The sequence below is a fragment of the Pongo abelii genome, chromosome 9 (genome assembly GCF_028885655.2).
Source record: "Pongo abelii isolate AG06213 chromosome 9, NHGRI_mPonAbe1-v2.0_pri, whole genome shotgun sequence".
Classification (NCBI taxonomy): Eukaryota; Metazoa; Chordata; class Mammalia; order Primates; family Hominidae; genus Pongo; species Pongo abelii.
The window spans coordinates 126835076-126851957 of NC_071994.2; the positions used below are offsets into that span (position 1 = coordinate 126835076).

General features: G+C 48.0%; 1 protein-coding gene across 13 annotated transcripts in view; it reads left to right on the plus strand.

The window, feature by feature from the left end:
• Positions 1-10989, plus strand: part of GRAMD1B (GRAM domain containing 1B) — a 193156-nt gene extending 182167 nt beyond the window's left edge. For 7 of the 13 annotated variants that reach the window (XM_054525311.2, XM_054525304.2, XM_054525312.2 and 4 more), the window contains exons 14-18: positions 752-855; positions 1446-1649; positions 2745-2835; positions 6671-6778; positions 7085-10409. In XM_054525311.2, the coding sequence (XP_054381286.1) occupies positions 752-855; positions 1446-1649; positions 2745-2835; positions 6671-6778; positions 7085-7349 (772 nt within the window). In that variant the 3' untranslated portion in view covers positions 7350-10409. Of the gene's footprint in view, positions 1-751; positions 856-1445; positions 1650-2744; positions 2836-6670; positions 6779-7084; positions 10411-10438 lie in introns of those variants that run through there. The other 6 variants (XM_024255669.2, XM_054525303.1, XM_054525305.2 and 3 more) reach the window with 2 other exon arrangements.
• The last annotated feature ends 5893 nt before the right edge of the window (positions 10990-16882 follow it).

Sequence of the window (16882 nt, forward strand, 5' to 3'; positions counted from 1 at the left end):
CGAGGTCTGGGGTGCAGTGGAGAGGCAGGAGCCAGGGCCGGCAGCAGATGATACTCTTTTTTTTTTCCGAGACAGTATCTCACCCTCTTCCCCAGGCTGGAGTGCAGTGGTGTGATCATGACTCACTGCAGCCTCAACCTCAACCTCAACCTCCCATTAGCTGGGACTACAGACATGCCCCTGGCTAATTGTTTTTATTTTTATTTTTGTAGATATGGGGTCTCACTGTGTTGCCCAGGGTGACTGATACTTTTAAAGGTTAAAGTGATAAAACCCCAGAACTTGACTTAGACTTTGAAGTCTCTGGAGAAGGAGAGAAGGACCCTGATGAAAGGATGAACCATCTTACTTTCTTTCAGTGTCAGTTTCTCAAAAGACTTTAACCTCAGGCAGAGCCTACCCTTGCCTGGCAGGCAGACTGCTGGGCCCTATGTGAGACCCCTGAGAGGAGGCAGTGTGCCATCATAAGAGAACTCTGGAGTCAGAACCCTAGTTTTTAGCCTTTGCTCTGCTTAAATATCTTACACCTCAGTTTTCTTTTCTATAAAATGGGGATAAATCCACCAGCTCCACTGACTTCAGAGGGTTGTCATGGAGATCAGATGATGAGATGGATGTGGAAGGACCTTTTAACTTGTAAAGTTTAGTACAAATGTGAAGCGGCTTTGGCCTTAACTCCGAATTTCCCTTTTCCCAGAAGAGGCAGGTCCACCCAGGAAATGACTGATTTTGTGTCTCGCTTGCTCCTCAGGGTCTCCACAGAGCTACGCTATCGAAAACAGCCCTGGGGATTAGTGAAAACGTTCATCGAGAAGAACTTCTGGAGTGGGCTGGAGGACTACTTCCGCCATTTAGGTGAGCACTGCAATCCTTGCTGCTAGCTGGGCTGCAGAGACGGTAAACTGCACTGCGGCTGCCCACCGTTCAGGGGAATGGTATTGAGAATAGAGGCAGAGACTGAAAGGTGAAGTAGTTTCATGAGGTACCCACACCTGCTTCAGAAGTGGACACCAAATTTGGCATGTATGCGGACATGTGCATTTTTCTAGACTGTGTCTAGGATGTTTAGGAGATCATTGAGGGATCTATAAGACACCCCTCACCCCAAAAGGAACCACAGACCTAGTGATATAGGTGGCTCTGTGATGAGAAGTATTTGTAAAATGCCTGTGAATGCATCTATTTAAGAAGTGTATGCCCCAAATTGTATACATGAGGGTGTAGATATTGGGAACATATGGTTCCTTGCAATGTTGAACAACCCCAGAGGAAGGGTTTGACTGGGGCTGGGTCCCAGAAGTACCTCCTGAGGCTCATGGGCATCCCTGAGGGTCATCAACCCACCCAAACAACTTCCCAGAATACAGAATAGGAAAATGGTTCTGCAGAGAGTTGCACTGGAAGGCTGAAGGTGGCCTCTCCTGTGGTCCTTTTGTCTCTGATAGAGAGCGAGCTGGCCAAAACGGAGAGCACTTATTTGGCTGAGATGCACAGACAATCTCCCAAAGAGAAGGCCAGCAAGACTACAACGGTGCGGAGGAGGAAGCGTCCCCATGCCCACCTGCGAGTCCCTCACCTGGAAGAGGTGATGAGCCCGGTCACCACGCCCACAGATGAGGATGTGGGCCACAGGATCAAACATGTGGCAGGTGTGTGCCAGGTGGGGACAGGTCGGGTGGACTGAGCTTTGGGCTGGAGCTGCATGCCCACCCCAAGGCACACACATGCACACTCATTTTGCACCTTGGGTATAATTTGTGTATAATTTGAACATAAGTCACTAAATCTGAGGCTCCCAATGCTCTGTTTCTCTTTGCTCTTTAAGTTCCTCAGCCCCAGAAGCCCCAGCTGAACTCATATGTGTGCGCTAATTAACAAAAGCTGCCTTAGTGTTTATGCTTTCGTGTTGCCCTAGTTCCATGGCTACCTGCATAGGCTCAAGTATGAAGCTTCCAAGTTCTTGGGATATACACTAAGGAGATCCCACAGCTCAGACCACAGAGATTACCTCATTACACAAAGATCAGGGAGTCCAAGACAGTCCCCCTTCACTTCACCCCCATGGGCCAACCCAGGCTTGCCCTCTCAGGCCATGGACTCCCTTAGTATTTCTTCCTCTTCCCACCCAGCCATTCACATCCTTGTCTTTGCTGAATCCTGGAAACCTGGGACTCTAAGGGGCCTTAGAGACCAACTAATTGGGCTGGATAGGGACAGGGGAGGCAGAAGAAGAGGGGAGAGTGGGGGAAGAGGGCCAGCCTTCTGCATGCCCCCCAGCTTCACCCCTAGCACTTCCAGGTTACATGTTTTGCATTTAAGATTTCTGACTGACCTTGCATTTGAGTAAACTGACTCTCAGAGAGCTTACATGACTTGTCCACCATCATATAGCTTACTAGGAATGGATCCAGAGCCAGAAGCCAGACGTCTTTAGGCCTAGTCCAGTGCCACGTCCCCTCCCATAGCTGAAGATCCCTTTGTCCTGGGCCCGTATATCCTAGCTACATGGGCCTGTTGATTTTCTCATTTGTTCAATGATGACCTGACCCAACCGATGGCCTTGCCCTTGAGGATTTTACCTTCTCCTCTTGGAGAGCTGGCAGTCTCCGGCATATCATTGCTGTCACGGTGTCATGGACATTTTTCCATCAGTCTCTGATGTTTGCTGTTTGACCAGTGTCCCCGCCAGCAGTTGTTGGACTTGTGGGTCACCATGGTGATGGTCTCTTTAATTCTCCCCACAGGTTCCACGCAGACGCGGCATATCCCCGAGGACACCCCCAATGGTTTCCACCTGCAGAGCGTGTCCAAGCTGCTGCTGGTTATCAGCTGTGTGTAAGGGACTCTAGGTTCTCCTATTCTGCCCTCACCGCCTTCCCTTTCCAGCCGGGTGCCCCAGCCCTCGTCTCTTGAAGCATCTGAGCACCCTTACTGTTTGCCCTGGTTTTTGCTTTGTCCTCTAGTCTTCTCTGTCTGGATTGGTTGCTCTGCCTGTTGCTTACCTCTTCGCTTCTTTTTCTCTGCTTTGTTCAGCATTTACTGTATGCTAGGCCTTCAGAAGAAAATGCTTCATGCAGCATCCATACCCTTCAGGGTTTCAGTTTCAAGTGGGTGAGAGAGACAGAACGTTTGAAATTCCTGCACAGATGGTTAAATGCTAACAGAGAAATGCTAGAGGGCATTTTAGGAGTTCATTCCTTCATTAGATGTTCTGGGTGTCTACTCTGTGCCAGGCACTGGAACTGTGCACTCGTGGGGCCCACACATTGGCAGGGTAGCCAGACAAAATCAATGCCTACAATACAAGAAAAGTGGATGCTTATTTTAATGTAGACTATTTATAATAATTGCTATGACATTATAAAACAGTAGGCTCAGTAACTTGCATAGAAAGATGCTATGCTGGCTGGTTGCAGTGGCTCACGCCTGTAATCCCAGCACTTTGGGAGGCCGAGACAGGCAGATCATGAGGTCAGGAGATCGAGAGCATCCTGGCTAACATTGTGAAACCCTGTCTCTATTAAAACTACAAATATTAGCCAGGTGTGGTGGCAGGCACCTGTAGTCCCAGCTACTCAGGAGGCTGAGGTAGGGAAGGAAGATGAACTACTGATTCGAGGGACCGTATATGGTTGTGTCATTCACAGACATCTGGAATTTAGCAAAGCATTTCCAAAGAAGACATTCACAGTTCCGGGTATGTCTCTGGTGCCATAGGTTATCCAGGAAGAGGTGACAGATTTGTGCTGATGTGGTCCTGGAGCTCAGATAACAAGTGTAGGCTGCAGTCACTGCTTAATTATCCATAACATTACAGCCTTGGTGTGAATGAAAGCATCCATAGAGAGTATAGCGTGTGACAAAGAAGACAAGGTCTAGGATGGTCCTGGGGACCATTTACAGGAGGGAAAGCCATGAGGAGCGTAAGGTGGACTCTTTCACCAACCTTAATATGTCACATAAAAGTAGATGCAAAATTCTTCTGATGACAGCATAAGAAACGAAGATATTTTTACAAAATTAAAAACAAAAGTAACTATTGGCTGGGCACGGTGGCTCACACCTGTAATCCCAGCACTTTGGGAGGCTGAGGCAGGCGGATCATGAGGTCAGGAGATCGAGACCATCCTGGCTAACACGGTGAAACTCCGTCTCTACTAAAAATACAAATATTAGCCAGACGTGGTGGCAGGTGCCTGTAGTCCCAGCTATTCGGGAGGCTGAGGCAGGAGAATGGCGTGAACCTGGGAGGCGGAGCTTGCAGTGAGCTGAGATCGCACCACTGCACTCCAGCCTGGGTGAAAGAGTGAGACTCTGTCTCAATAAATAAATAAGTAAATAAAAGTAGCTGTAAAACTAGTAAAAGTCGCACTTAGCAACATCAATTTAATGTGATTCATGCCATTGTTCTGTTAAATTAAATCTCTTGTATTGGATTTTGGTTTGTAGAGCACTGTAACCTCAAGTTAGTTCTGTGTTTAAGCTCTTTCTGCATTTTGACTTTAAGTAGAGAAGGCCTGCTCTCCTGAGCAAATTGTATAACATGTTATTAACTAACTTTTGGGTTTTGTAAGTTTAGAATGATCAGACTCTCTAATTCAATGCTGCAGGATCCAGGCCAAGTGTCTGCCGACAGCCTACACGTGGGACGGGCTGACACAGCACAGCTTGCCCTGTGTCTGGCAGGCTGTTGCCCCCACATGCCTGCTACAGTGTGACTCAGCCACCTCCTTTCTCTGTTTCGACAACTGCGCAGCCTTCACTTAGACAGCACACAGGGGTATCCCTTGACCTTCACTTAGCACAGACAGGATTGCAAACATAAACCCAAATGCAGGCACCAGGATTGTGAGCAGGCTGTGCCGAAGAGGCAGGTGTTCAGATGACCCAGTGTGTGCTGCTAAAATTAAAGACCATGGCATTGAAATTCAACATAAAAGTTTTAAAGGCCTTGCGGACAACTCAGAGAGGCCTGAGAACACAGCAGCCCCAGAAATTTGTGGCTGTCAGTTTAAGGAAGACTACGTTCCACAGTACCAGAAGCACGGATGACAAACACAGTACCACTTGCACAGGCATAAGCTTTGAAAAGCCTAAGGCATAGCATAAGCTTTTCTTTCTTTGCTGGTCTTTTATCCATCTCTCTTTTATCTGTTTTTTTCTTTCTTTCTTTCTTTTTTTTTTTTTTTGAGACAGGTTCTCACGCTGTTGCCCAGGCTGGAATGCAGTAGCATGATCTCAGCTCACCCTAACCTCCCCTTCCTGGGCTCAAGCAATCCTCCTGCCTCAGCTTCCCTAGTAGCTGGGACCACAGGTGCATGTCACCACCCCTGACTAATTTTTAAAAACATTTTTTTGTAGAGATGGGGTTTTGCTATGTTGCCCAGGCTGATTTCGAACTCCCCAGCTCAAGTAATCCACCCACCTTGGCCTCCCAAAGTGCTGGGATTACAGGTGTGAGCCACCATGCCCAGCCTATCTTCTCATTTTTTGTCATCTTTCTCTTCTTATGTGTGTCTACCTCTCCCCCATTAATTATAAGAACTACCCTTTGTGTAGGGCCTATGGTGTGCCGGGATATTTTACAATATATTCCCTTTCATCTACAGAACAACCCCAGTAGGATAGGTATTACTGTCCCTAGGTTGGAGAAGCTAGGAAACTTGATCTAAAGTTAAGAGATTTTTAAGTGGTGATCCAGGGTTTTCATCCAGTTTTGTGTGTCTCTGGATCCTCTCTACCCACGATGATGTCTTCATGTCTTCATCCTATGAGCTTGTTATACAGTGATGTTTAGGCAGCCAGTGAGGCTGAGAGAAGGAGAGAATTTCTGCAGTCTCTCTATGACTCCTCATTCCCCACAGCCCCTCCAGCCCCTGGATGATCCTTGCCTCCCCTATCTCTCACCAGTTCTGACCCAGACTCTGGGAAACCTCAGCCTGTCCAGCTGGTATCAGGTTGAGGCAGGGAACTTTGCAGCTTGCGGGAAGTTCTGCTAACATCTGTAAGAGGTATCATTGGCAGAGCTAGGGAGCCACTGGAATTCCTCCTTCAGTCTCACCCTTCAGTTACGTCCTAAGGTTGGGTTAGTAGGGGAATCTTTTCTCAATTTAGCACCAATGAGATACTAAGAGCCTGTCTGTTGTTTTCTCATGCCCTGTCCTTGCTGGATCTTCCATCCATTGTGTCTTTGCTTCTAGTATTTTTTCTCATATACTCTCACTCGCTCCCAGGTTGATTTGCGGTGCAGTTTTCCCCTTCCCCACACTTGCCTGTTTCTAACCTCTGCCTCCTCCCCATTTTTCTTCCTTGCTCCCATTAGGATCTGTTTCAGGTACTGGCTCTATGATTACTCCTTTACCCCCTCATCTCTTTTCCTTCCCACCATACCTCTCTTCCCCCAGGTGCCCAGGTTCTGGGTGCCTGTGCATCTCTCCTTTCTAGTGTCTTCATCCCGTGCTCCTCTCCATGGCCCTCCCCCGTATCCTGGCCCGTCCAGATTAGGTTGCTTCTCTCTCTCTCTCCCTTGCTGCGTCCGTCCAGCTCACTCACTCACTGCAATGCTTTGGATGGCCCACTGGTCAGGGACAGCAGCCTCTGGGATGGGGGATGTCCTAGGCTCAGGTGACATCTCATTGCTGATATTTTTTTCCCCATGTCTCCTTCCTAGTCTGGTGCTGCTGGTCATCCTTAACATGATGCTCTTCTACAAACTCTGGATGTTGGAATACACCACGCAGACCCTCACTGCCTGGCAGGGTCTAAGGCTCCAAGAAAGGTAATCCTGGCCTCGTCCCCTCACCTCCACCTTCATCCCACCCAGTGCCATGACACCTGTCTCCCAGTCTCCTTGGGACTGCCTCACTGCCCTTCCCCATCCCTCTGGGATGAGCCCACAGGGAAACTCAGAATCTCTCCCTATAGTTTCAGCCCACTTCTGATCTGGGGCACAGGGGAACTGGGGGCAGTGAGCAGAGGACAAAGCACTCTGATGTGACTCTCTGTCCTTTAGGGGTCTGGGAGCCCAGGACAGTTCGCTGAGCATAACTCCAGCTGCTGGGGTACCCCTTCTTCTACCCCACAGGTTACCCCAGTCTCAGACAGAATGGGCCCAGCTCTTAGAGTCCCAACAAAAGTACCACGATACTGAGCTCCAAAAATGGAGGGAGATCATCAAATCCTCAGTGATGCTCCTTGACCAGGTGAGATGCCCCACCTTCTCTGCTTGCCCTGGTCTTTGGGAGCGGGGACTCCTTCCCTTATGCTGTGAGAAAGATCCTTGTCTCTATCACCACCCTCCAGACTTCTCCCTCCAATTCATTCTTCCTCCAGGCCATGCATTGTTCTAAAATGGAAAGCCTTCCTTGAGTGGGCTGCTAGAAATGCAGGTGTATTCTAAAAAATAAGAACAATAAAATGACCTACTGAATTTGCACCAGGAAAGCTGTAGTTTAGGTGGAAGGAGAACTCTTTTTATTTTTATTTTTGGTAACCCATAACCATCTGACAAGCATTTAAACAGAACCCCCTCAACCTTTTTACAGAGATTTGTCTTCCCAGAGGGCATGTCTTTGAGTTTTTTCAAATGTTTACTGCCCCCTCCTTTGACAGTCAGTGGCACTGCACTGATAGTCTGGGAAGATGGCTGTACTTTGTCTTCTTTTCATAGCATCATCTTTGTCGTACAGTTTGCCTGTATACTCCCCCACAAAACTAGATCAACTATTTAGGCAAATCATCCTGAGGCAAAATCAATAATTAGCCTAGTTTCCTTGGGGGAGGGAGCTTCCTGCTTCCCCAGAATAGTTTAGTATCTTATAAAATATGCCTCCATGTGGCTACCTAGAGAGCAGGAATCTGCCTTTGCTGTGAGAATTAGAAAATAATAGACTCAGGATAACAACTTCTCTCCCTAAAGAGTTGCCTTTCTGACGTTTTGTGACCAGCCAGAGATGGCATCCCAGCCTTGCCACTAACTAATTTTGTGACCATGAGTAAGGGACCTTGAGCTTCCGTTTCTTCATTTATAAAATAGGAATTGCAATCATAGCTTCATGGAACTGTCGTCAGGATTTGATGGCATGTGGGCGGTGCTCATTAATATTAAACTTTATTTCCTTGCATTGTTTGGTCTTAGCTCTAAGTAAGGAAAAAGAGGCCGGGCTTGGTGGCTCACGCCTGTAATCCCAGCACTTTGGGAGGCTGAAGAGGGCAGATCACTTGAGGTCAGGAGTTTGAGACCGGCCTGGCCAACATGGTGAAACCCTGTCTCTACTCAAAATATAAAAGCTAGCCAGGTATGGTGGCGCACACCTGTAATCCCAGCTACTTGGGAGGTTAAGGTAGGAGAATTGCTTGAACCTGGGAGGCGGAGGTTTCAGTGAGCTGAGATAGTGCCACTGCACTCCAGCCTGGGCAACAGAGTAAGACTTCATCTCAAAAAAAAGAAAAAAAAAAGGGAAAAGAATCTTAATGCAGCTATCAGGACCCAGTTGGATGTGTTTAGCTTTGTCACCACACTTGAGGAGGGCATTTTTTTTTTTTTAACCGAAAGGGGACAAAAAGCTTAGTGAGGAGTTTAGAAGCCCTACCCTTTCAAGAAGGGTTGATGGAATTGAAGACAAACCCAGGAGAAGGGAACACGGGGGTGAGGAGAACAGGGTGGTCTTCAGACACCCAGGCCAACAGGTGTCAAGGGTTAGACTTACTGGAAAACTCCAGAGCACTGAACTAGGGCTAGAAGTTTAAGAAAGTAATTTTTCTTCATCATCAAATGCAAACAGCTTGTGGCTAATGCTGTCCAGCAATGGAACAGGCTACTGTAGAGAACTGAGATTCCAACATTGAAAGTGTTCAAGGGGTAACTAGATGATAATGGATAAAGAACTTATAGATTAAATTGGAGCAGTTGGACTAGATGACCCAGGGGTCTCTTCCAACTCTAGAATTCTATTTCAGAATGGGGCCCGTTAACTTGGGGGTTTGGGCTATCAGATTTATAGCCTAGTGGACTTTACCCTACAAGTGTTAAGAGAGTTGTTTTGTTTCAATCTCTTTAAAAGTAACTTTAAAAATAACAGAATGGCCCCCTCCTCTGTCTTGAGCAGAAGATATAAATGAACCAGAGATAAGAAAGTGGTAGATTAAGCAGAGAGACCAGACTTTCCCTAAATCAGTAACCATTTACCCCAGAAATGTTGTCTTATGTTGTAACAGAGCAGTTTACCCAGAGATAGTATGTAAATATGTGAATATTTAAATATGTGGTGGTATGATGGGCCATTTTACAATTCTCCTGCCAGGCTCCATTCTAGTCTCCCATTTAGACTGCAGTCTGTGACCTAAAGATGTTATTTTGCTGATATGGATACCAACTAGGAACCCACTCAGTTCTCTGCATGGTGCCCCTGGGTGCACAAGGGAAGGTTTAGACACAGTTCTAGTCCTAGCAAACATGAAACCAAGCAATGAAAGATGACTGCAGTCCAGAGCCCGAGTGTGCTGTGTGAGAGACCATGAAGGAGAGGGATGACTGGGAGCTGGAGAAAGTTTGGATTTGTTCTGAGCCTTAGCAGACGGGTGAGATTGGAATAGGCAAGAGCACAAAGATTCCCAGGCGGGGGGAACAATGTGGCTCAATGTACAAAGACAGGCATGTGGTATATTAAGGATCATCAAGGAAACCAGATGAAACAAGTAGATCAAGTCAGTGACAGCCTAAGGGGCTCTTTGTAGCAGTTGAACACTTCAAGAGAGTTCTTGATCTAGCACTGAGACCCAGTAAGCCTTACCCAAGGGCTTCCCCATGCTAGATTGTCTGTCTCCTTTCTTTCTTTCCCTCTTTCTTTCCTTCCTTCCTTCCTTTCTTTTCTTTTCTTTCTTTCTTTCTTTCTTTCTTTCTTTTCTTTTCTTTTCTTTTCTTTCTCTCTCCCTCTCCCTTTCCCTCTCTGTCTCTCTCTTTTTTTAAAAGGCAGGGTCTTGCTCTGTTGCCCAGGCTGGAGTGCAGTGGTGCAGTCATAGTTCACTGCAGTTGCAAACTCCTGGGTTCAAGCCATCCTCCCACCCCAGCCTCCTGAGTAGTTAGGACTACAGGTGCATATCACAAGGCCTGGCTATAATTTTTAAATTTTTTATAGAGATGGGGTCTCTCTATGTTGCCCAGGTTGGTCTGAAACTCTTGGCCTCAAGCGATCCTCCCACCTCTGCCTCCCAAAGTGCTGGGATTACAGGTGTGAGTCACCGCACCCAGCCTAACTGTCCGCTTTCTGTTTGAAACAGTGTGCGCTGAGAACCACCCTTGCTTTAGGTGCCCGACTCTTTTCAGCCCCATGGCGTGTTTGGAGGCCTGCCCTAGGCGGGTGTGGGGAGAGGGCTGCTCGGTGGAGAATCCCACTGGAAGCACAGACCCAGGCCTGGGGTGGGGTTTTCTGTCTTGCAGATGAAGGACTCACTCATCAACCTTCAGAACGGCATCAGGTCCCGCGACTACACGTCGGAAAGTGAAGAAAAGAGGAATCGCTATCATTGACAAGGCAGGAACAGGGTGGCTGCAAGAGGCCTGTGCAATACATGTACATAGACCATATAAATATATATATATAAATATATATATATACAGAATATAAATATATATATTATATACAGATTTTAAAAAAGAGATAATGCCTATGTACCAGGGAGAAGGAGCGGGCCCTCCCGCCCCCTGTGCTGGCCGGAGCAGCGTTTTCCTATAGTGGAGCAGCTGAGGAGGGCAGGAACCGCCTCTCAGCACCGACCTCCGCTGATCTCCCTCCTCCCACCCTCTGTTCCCCACCCCTTCCCTTGCTGGCCATTCTTGGCTTTTAGAAAGGAAATGTTGAGCCAAAGTTATGCCTACGAAGACCCTAGGGTCTCAAAAAGAAGTCTCAAGACGGCATTGCTTAAGGTGCTTCGTTCCCTAATCCCCTTTTGATTTGTTTCCAAAATAAAAGAGAATCTTTTCTTCCCTACCCCAGGCTTCCCCAGGCATTCTCTTGGGAACACAGAAGCCTCAAGGGAGCCCAGTCTAAACTCCTAGGGTTGGCCGCCCACTTGAGCCGGACCGTACTGAGCGTCAGATGGAGAGGATGCTTGGAAAGCTAGGAAGGCTGCATTGTGGGGTGGCAGGCTCCTGAGACTCGTGTTCTGAAGGATACTCTCCTCCATCACTCCTGCACCTTCCTCCGACCTGTGTAGGGTGTGGACCCAGTAAGGGCTGGGAATTTCTTACTTTCCCACCCGCTTTCTCTCTGGTCTTCTCCCAGGCTGGATCTGGGCGAAGTGTCACTTTTTAGTGCCTAAAGTCCTATTGTTTCTCTGTGCCCTAAGAGCACATTGTTTATTAGCCAGGGTGGAGCGTTTTCGACCTTATTAAACCTCTTTTAGTGCTTCTAAGCAAGTCAGGTCTGTGGCTCTGAGGCCTTCACTTAGAGCTGTCAGTGTGATTTCCAGGATGAGTCAGGGTGTGCTGGGCCCTCCAGGATTTAAGAGAGGGAGAGAAGGCCCTCGCCACGTCCGGGGTGCAGGGTCTACCCACAGAACACTGTGAGTGGTGAGCACCAAGATGGGTTGCCAGCATCATTTGCTCTTAGAACGAACCAACATTAGCCAATGGAGACAACTGTCTGAGACAGTCTGCACATAGAAGAAGCATCTAAGCCACTGGAGGGAAGGATTTGGCAAAGGTGCATGTGTTTGGGCAGGAAAAGGCCAAGCGAAATCTATGCCCTAAGGGAGCCATTCCCAATCCTGAGTTTCTCAGACTTGGGAATGGGGGTTCTGGCGGGGGTTGGAGTACAAATCCTGCTCTGGTCTCTGGCCCCACAGAGGTGTAAGATCATTAAGGAGTAGAAGGCACTAGCTTCAAAGAGTGAGACATTCAGGGCCTTTTCAGCACTGGCCCACTAGCACCATGCATTTATCTGAATTCATGGGGCCCTCTGGGCACATTCATCATCCCTCATACACTAACTACTGTTTCTTCATATAATGACCAAAAGAGTCCCACCAGCTCCAGGCAGAGCTTGTGGAGATTCATGAAAGAGTCACAGCCAATTTGGCATGCAGAGCTCTTCAGTCTTGCTTGTTCTTCTCCTGGGCTTCTTGACGCAGGGGCAGAAGGAACCCCAGATGTCCCAGATGTCCCAGAACATCAGCCCAAAAGACAGAAGATTTTATCACTCATCTACCCCAAAGATAAAGTTGTATTTTTCTCTTAGAATGGGCTTTAATTCCCTGTGGCAATTACAGTTTTTGACTTTTCCATGTGAGAATAAGGCCTTGGTATTTCCCTAAGGGCAGGATCAGAAAACAGGAAGGTCCATGCCCAGGTCATCCTCCAAGGGAGGAGGGTGAGGAGGCTCCAGGTCATCAGCTAGAGTGGACATTCCTCCCCTAGAAGAGGACATGGGAGGAAATGCAGTTTCATGTAATCCCTGTGAAGAATGCCTGTGCCCACAGCCCAGTGGGTCCTTGTTCAGTTCTTGTCCAGGCCTTTGGGTGAGGGACACTGGTAGGGATCAAGGCTCATGGGCTCTGAGCCAAAGAAGGAGGCATGGTGCAGACTGCTGGAAATCTCCCTCTTGGCACAGCCAGAAGCCAAAACTATTCCCAGAAAGTTTTGAATGCAAAAATTGTAGATTCCTGAATTTATTCTATACATAATTATTTCCTTAAGTTATTTAATTATTAAAGGTGCCATGGTGGGACCTTTGTGATGACTTAAAAAGGGTTCTTTGTTGGGAGTCAAGTGACAGAGCAGACCTGGCCGCAGGGAGTTGTTCTACTTCTGCTTTACCTCTCAGGACCATTCCCAGGAGGAAAAGGTGGCAGAGAGGGCAGTACTGAGTATGTCAGAAGACCCCTCCTGGTTTTTTAGCGATTTGAACCCACTAGACAATGTGTGCACATAGGGAATGTTCTTTAAGAATCATGGATCTCTTGTAGGCTCTCTGTGTTCCAATAATTTTTTGACTATCATACCAGGAAAAAACCAACAACTCTGTTCATTCTCAAACAAAATCTCTTCCCCCTTAGTCAATAGCTTGTGAAAGAGATCTTAACTCACCCTTGCAGATAAGTGTGGGAGTGAAACAAATAAATAGCGTTGTATTCCTGGCCATTTGCCTGGCTAGTTGCTGTCTACAAGGGAGCATCAAAACATCACTACTTCTTATGTAACTTCTTCCAGCCAGTGCTTTTTTTGTTTGTTTTAGTTTACTGGGGACACACAGGAATCTTTCTGTAATGACTTATGTGGTAAAATGTTTGAGAGTTTGCACTCAATTTTAAAGAATTTGCAGTTTCTAACAAGGTGAAGAACAGCTATGGGATCTAAAGTTCCATTACAGCTTACTGTGAAAGAATTGACAAGACTGGCTTAGACAAGCTAATCATGGGTGCGACTCTCCCTTCCTCATCCACCTTGTTGGGGACAAGAGGATTACATCTCAGGCCAGCAAGATCAGCTGCTTGAAGCTCTGTATAAGAGCACTGCACTGACGGTTTGGAGACCTGGGCCTGGGTCCTGACTTTTCCATTGACTAAGCTCTGTGGCCTTGGGCAAGTCATTCCCCATCTCTGAGCTTCAGTATCCTCCTGTCACAGGAGGGAGTTGGGCTAGATCATCTTTAAGGTAGGTTCTAGCTTTGACATCATCTTGGGGGTTAGGACAGAGGCTGGGAAGACTGGGTGGACTTTCTCAGTTGCTCTGCCAGGAGGGAACAAGCCCAGAGGCTGAAGCTTCCCAATATTTAGAGGTGTGGTAGGGCAGTGTCTGCATTCCCAGGAGACCCAGGGTGGTTAAAATTTATTCTTTAGGTGGCTAGGAGGGCTGGGGAGGCCCAGTGGAAATGAGAGAGAGAGAGAGAGAGATCGAGCTTGATGTATTGCTCAGTATTCACTTAGAAGGGTTTCTTCCTTCTTTGGCCTAGTTTGTGAAGGGATCTTCCTTTGAACTTTCTCTAAGTTGGGAGAAGAACATTCTTTTCAATGGAGCTCATCTTCTATCTCTAGGGTCTGTGCAGCCTTTCATCTATCCATCCTTCCTCCTTATTGGTAGAAGAAACAGTGGAGAGTAGCCACTTCTGGTTCTAGCACTTCTCTTTTGTTTAGATAGGGTTTGGATTTAGTATGAAGCTTTGGCTAAAACCCTTGGGTTTGCCTTAGAGCACTGACACTAAGAACCTGGAATGACATGGGGAGGACAAAGAGAGCTCAAGAGGAATGCTTTGTGAGAAGTGGATTCTCTCCTTGTCCCTGCCCCCCACCCAAACTTGAACTATACCTATTACATTTCCAGGCAGCATCCCTAAGATGAGGTCCTGGAGAAAGGACTAGGGGAAGTATCTTTCTGGATGCTTATGGTCCCAGAAGGGTACTTTCTGTGCCATACCATGCCACTTCTTTAAGCTCTGCAGGGCAGCCAAAGCCAGCCCTTTTCTCCTACTGCCCCAAGGAGAAATAGCACTCTTCTCCCTTCCCCCAGATGGCAGGGCTCTGGTCTCCCTACACCTCATACCCTGCCTGCCTCCTCCAGGAGGAATCTCCAGGGCCCCTTCCTGACTCTCCCCACCTTCACCACTTGTCTCTAGGCTATGGGACAATCATCCCACTCACCACTTGACATCCTTGACTTTCATTCCCCCAACCTCCAGCAGGTTGGCCCCAATCCCCTTCACCTCTGTGTTTTCTTCCAGAAGATGCATTTTGGGTCTGAGAGGAGCATTTTCCTGGAAGGTCATCTTTTAAGGCCCCTGCTTGCTGTCATAGTGCGGAGCAGGAACTTGCACACTATTTAGAGAGCTCCCTTCCCACCTCTCTGCCCAGCCTTGTTACCTCACTTCTGCTCTGGCCATGGCTGTGAAGGGCCCAGCCAGCTCCCTGTTTTGATGTTCTGTGCAACAGCTCCGGGGTCCTGTGACTGGAGATCCTCAGCAGGCCCTGGAGCCAGGACTGGAGTCTTGGCAGCTGATGAGCAGCACCTTGCTGGCCAGGAGGAGCTGATGCTGACGATCTCCCCAACATCTGAAGGCTTAAAGAACATTGTCGTTCTTCAGCCCTCCTTGCTTCTCTCAATACAATAAGACATTGCAGAAGCAAAAAGGTGGCCTCTGCTCCAGGCAAGGCAGCTGGCTCTGTCTGGGGCGTCGGCCTGGGGCTTGGGTGCCACGTGCTGAGATTGCATAGTCAAAACAGCCATTTTTGCCAACAATAGCTTGTGGGTCTCCACATTTTCCTGCCCTGCACTCAGGGGCCAGAGCACTCTCTGCATGGACCAGACCATCTTCCCAAACCCATGGTGCTTTTTCCCCAACTCCACCTAGACTCCAAGGTGGGGAGGGATGGGTCAGAGGCCATAGTGGCCCCTGGATAATCCTGACATGGGGTGGAGTGGGGTGAGGCAGAGGGAGCAGCCCCAACACCTGCACTGGGCCATCTATGGGAAAGAACACGGGTCGAGTGCAGTCGAGTTGTCTGGCCATCTGTATTTGGATCTATAACTGTACTTTGCCTGGCGCTGTGCGCAAGGTCAGAAAACTTACTGCTAGTACCTAGAAACACACAAGGCTGCCCAGCCAAATCTTAATGTAAAGTAGCTAGACCCATGGAACTACAGTATGAATTAAAAAGAAAAAAGTATTGAACTACAATGATAAATGGTGTGCGTGTTTATTGCTTGATTTATGAATGCTCGTCACCTCAGGTGTTTCTGGTCTTCCCAAGTAGGCTCACAGCAAGTCCTGAAGGCATGTGTCTGTAGGCACGCTTATACACACACACACACACACACGCACACACGCAGCCATCCACCTTCTCACGGGAGGGAGGGAGGCCGCCTGATCAACTGGAATGGATAAGTTTTGGAGTCAGACCTGAGCACAAAGTACAGCATCACTGTTTACCAACTGTGTGGCCTTATGCCCCATCTGTCACTCCAGGCCTCAGTGTTTCGGAGATAATACATTTAAAAAACACATCGTTCTTAGTATGGCAGCTGGTATTATACTAAAATATTTTCTTTTGTTTTGAGACGGTCTCACTGTCACCCATGCTGGAGGTAGTGGTGCATTCACGGCCCACTGCAGCCTTGACCTCCTGAGCTCAAGTGTTCCTCCCACCTCAGCCTCCTGGGTAGTTGGGGCTACAGACACACACCACCATGCTAGGCTATATATTTTTTTTAGAGATGGGGTCTCACTGTGTTGCTCAGGCTTGTCTCAGACTCCTGGCCCCAAGTGATCCTCCTGCCTCAGCTTACCAAAGCGTTGGGATGATTTTTAACCTTTTTTTTTTTTTTTTTGAGATGGAGTTTCACTCTTGTTGCCCAGGCTGGAGTGCAATGGCGTGATCTCAGCTCACTGCAACCTCCGCCTTCTGGGTTCAAGCAATTCTCCTGCATCAGCCTCCCGAGTAGCTGGGACTACAGGTGCCTGCCACCATGCCTGGCCAATTTTTGTATTTTTAGTAGAGATGAGGGTTTCATCATGTTGGCCAGGCAGGTCTCGAACTCCCGACCTCAGGTGATCCGCCTGCCTCGGCCTCCCAAAGTGCTGGGATTACAGGTGTGAGCCACCGTGCCCGGCCGATTTTTAATCTTATGATGAATAGTACTGTTGTTGCAGGAGATTGTGGTGGACTGCGAATCCCGATGATGGTTTCTTGTTGAACTTTTCCCTCTTCGGGCCTTAACACTTCCAGGAAGATGAATGTTGAGAGACTCCTCCACCTTCTTCTTTTACGTTACCTAAACTGGTGGAGCTGAGAGCCAGATTGGCTCCTCCCTTCATTAGGTCAGCCTTGCAGGGAGCTCCTCGATACCTGGTAAGGAAACTTGTTTGATGTCAGGCAAGAACATAAGTGACTC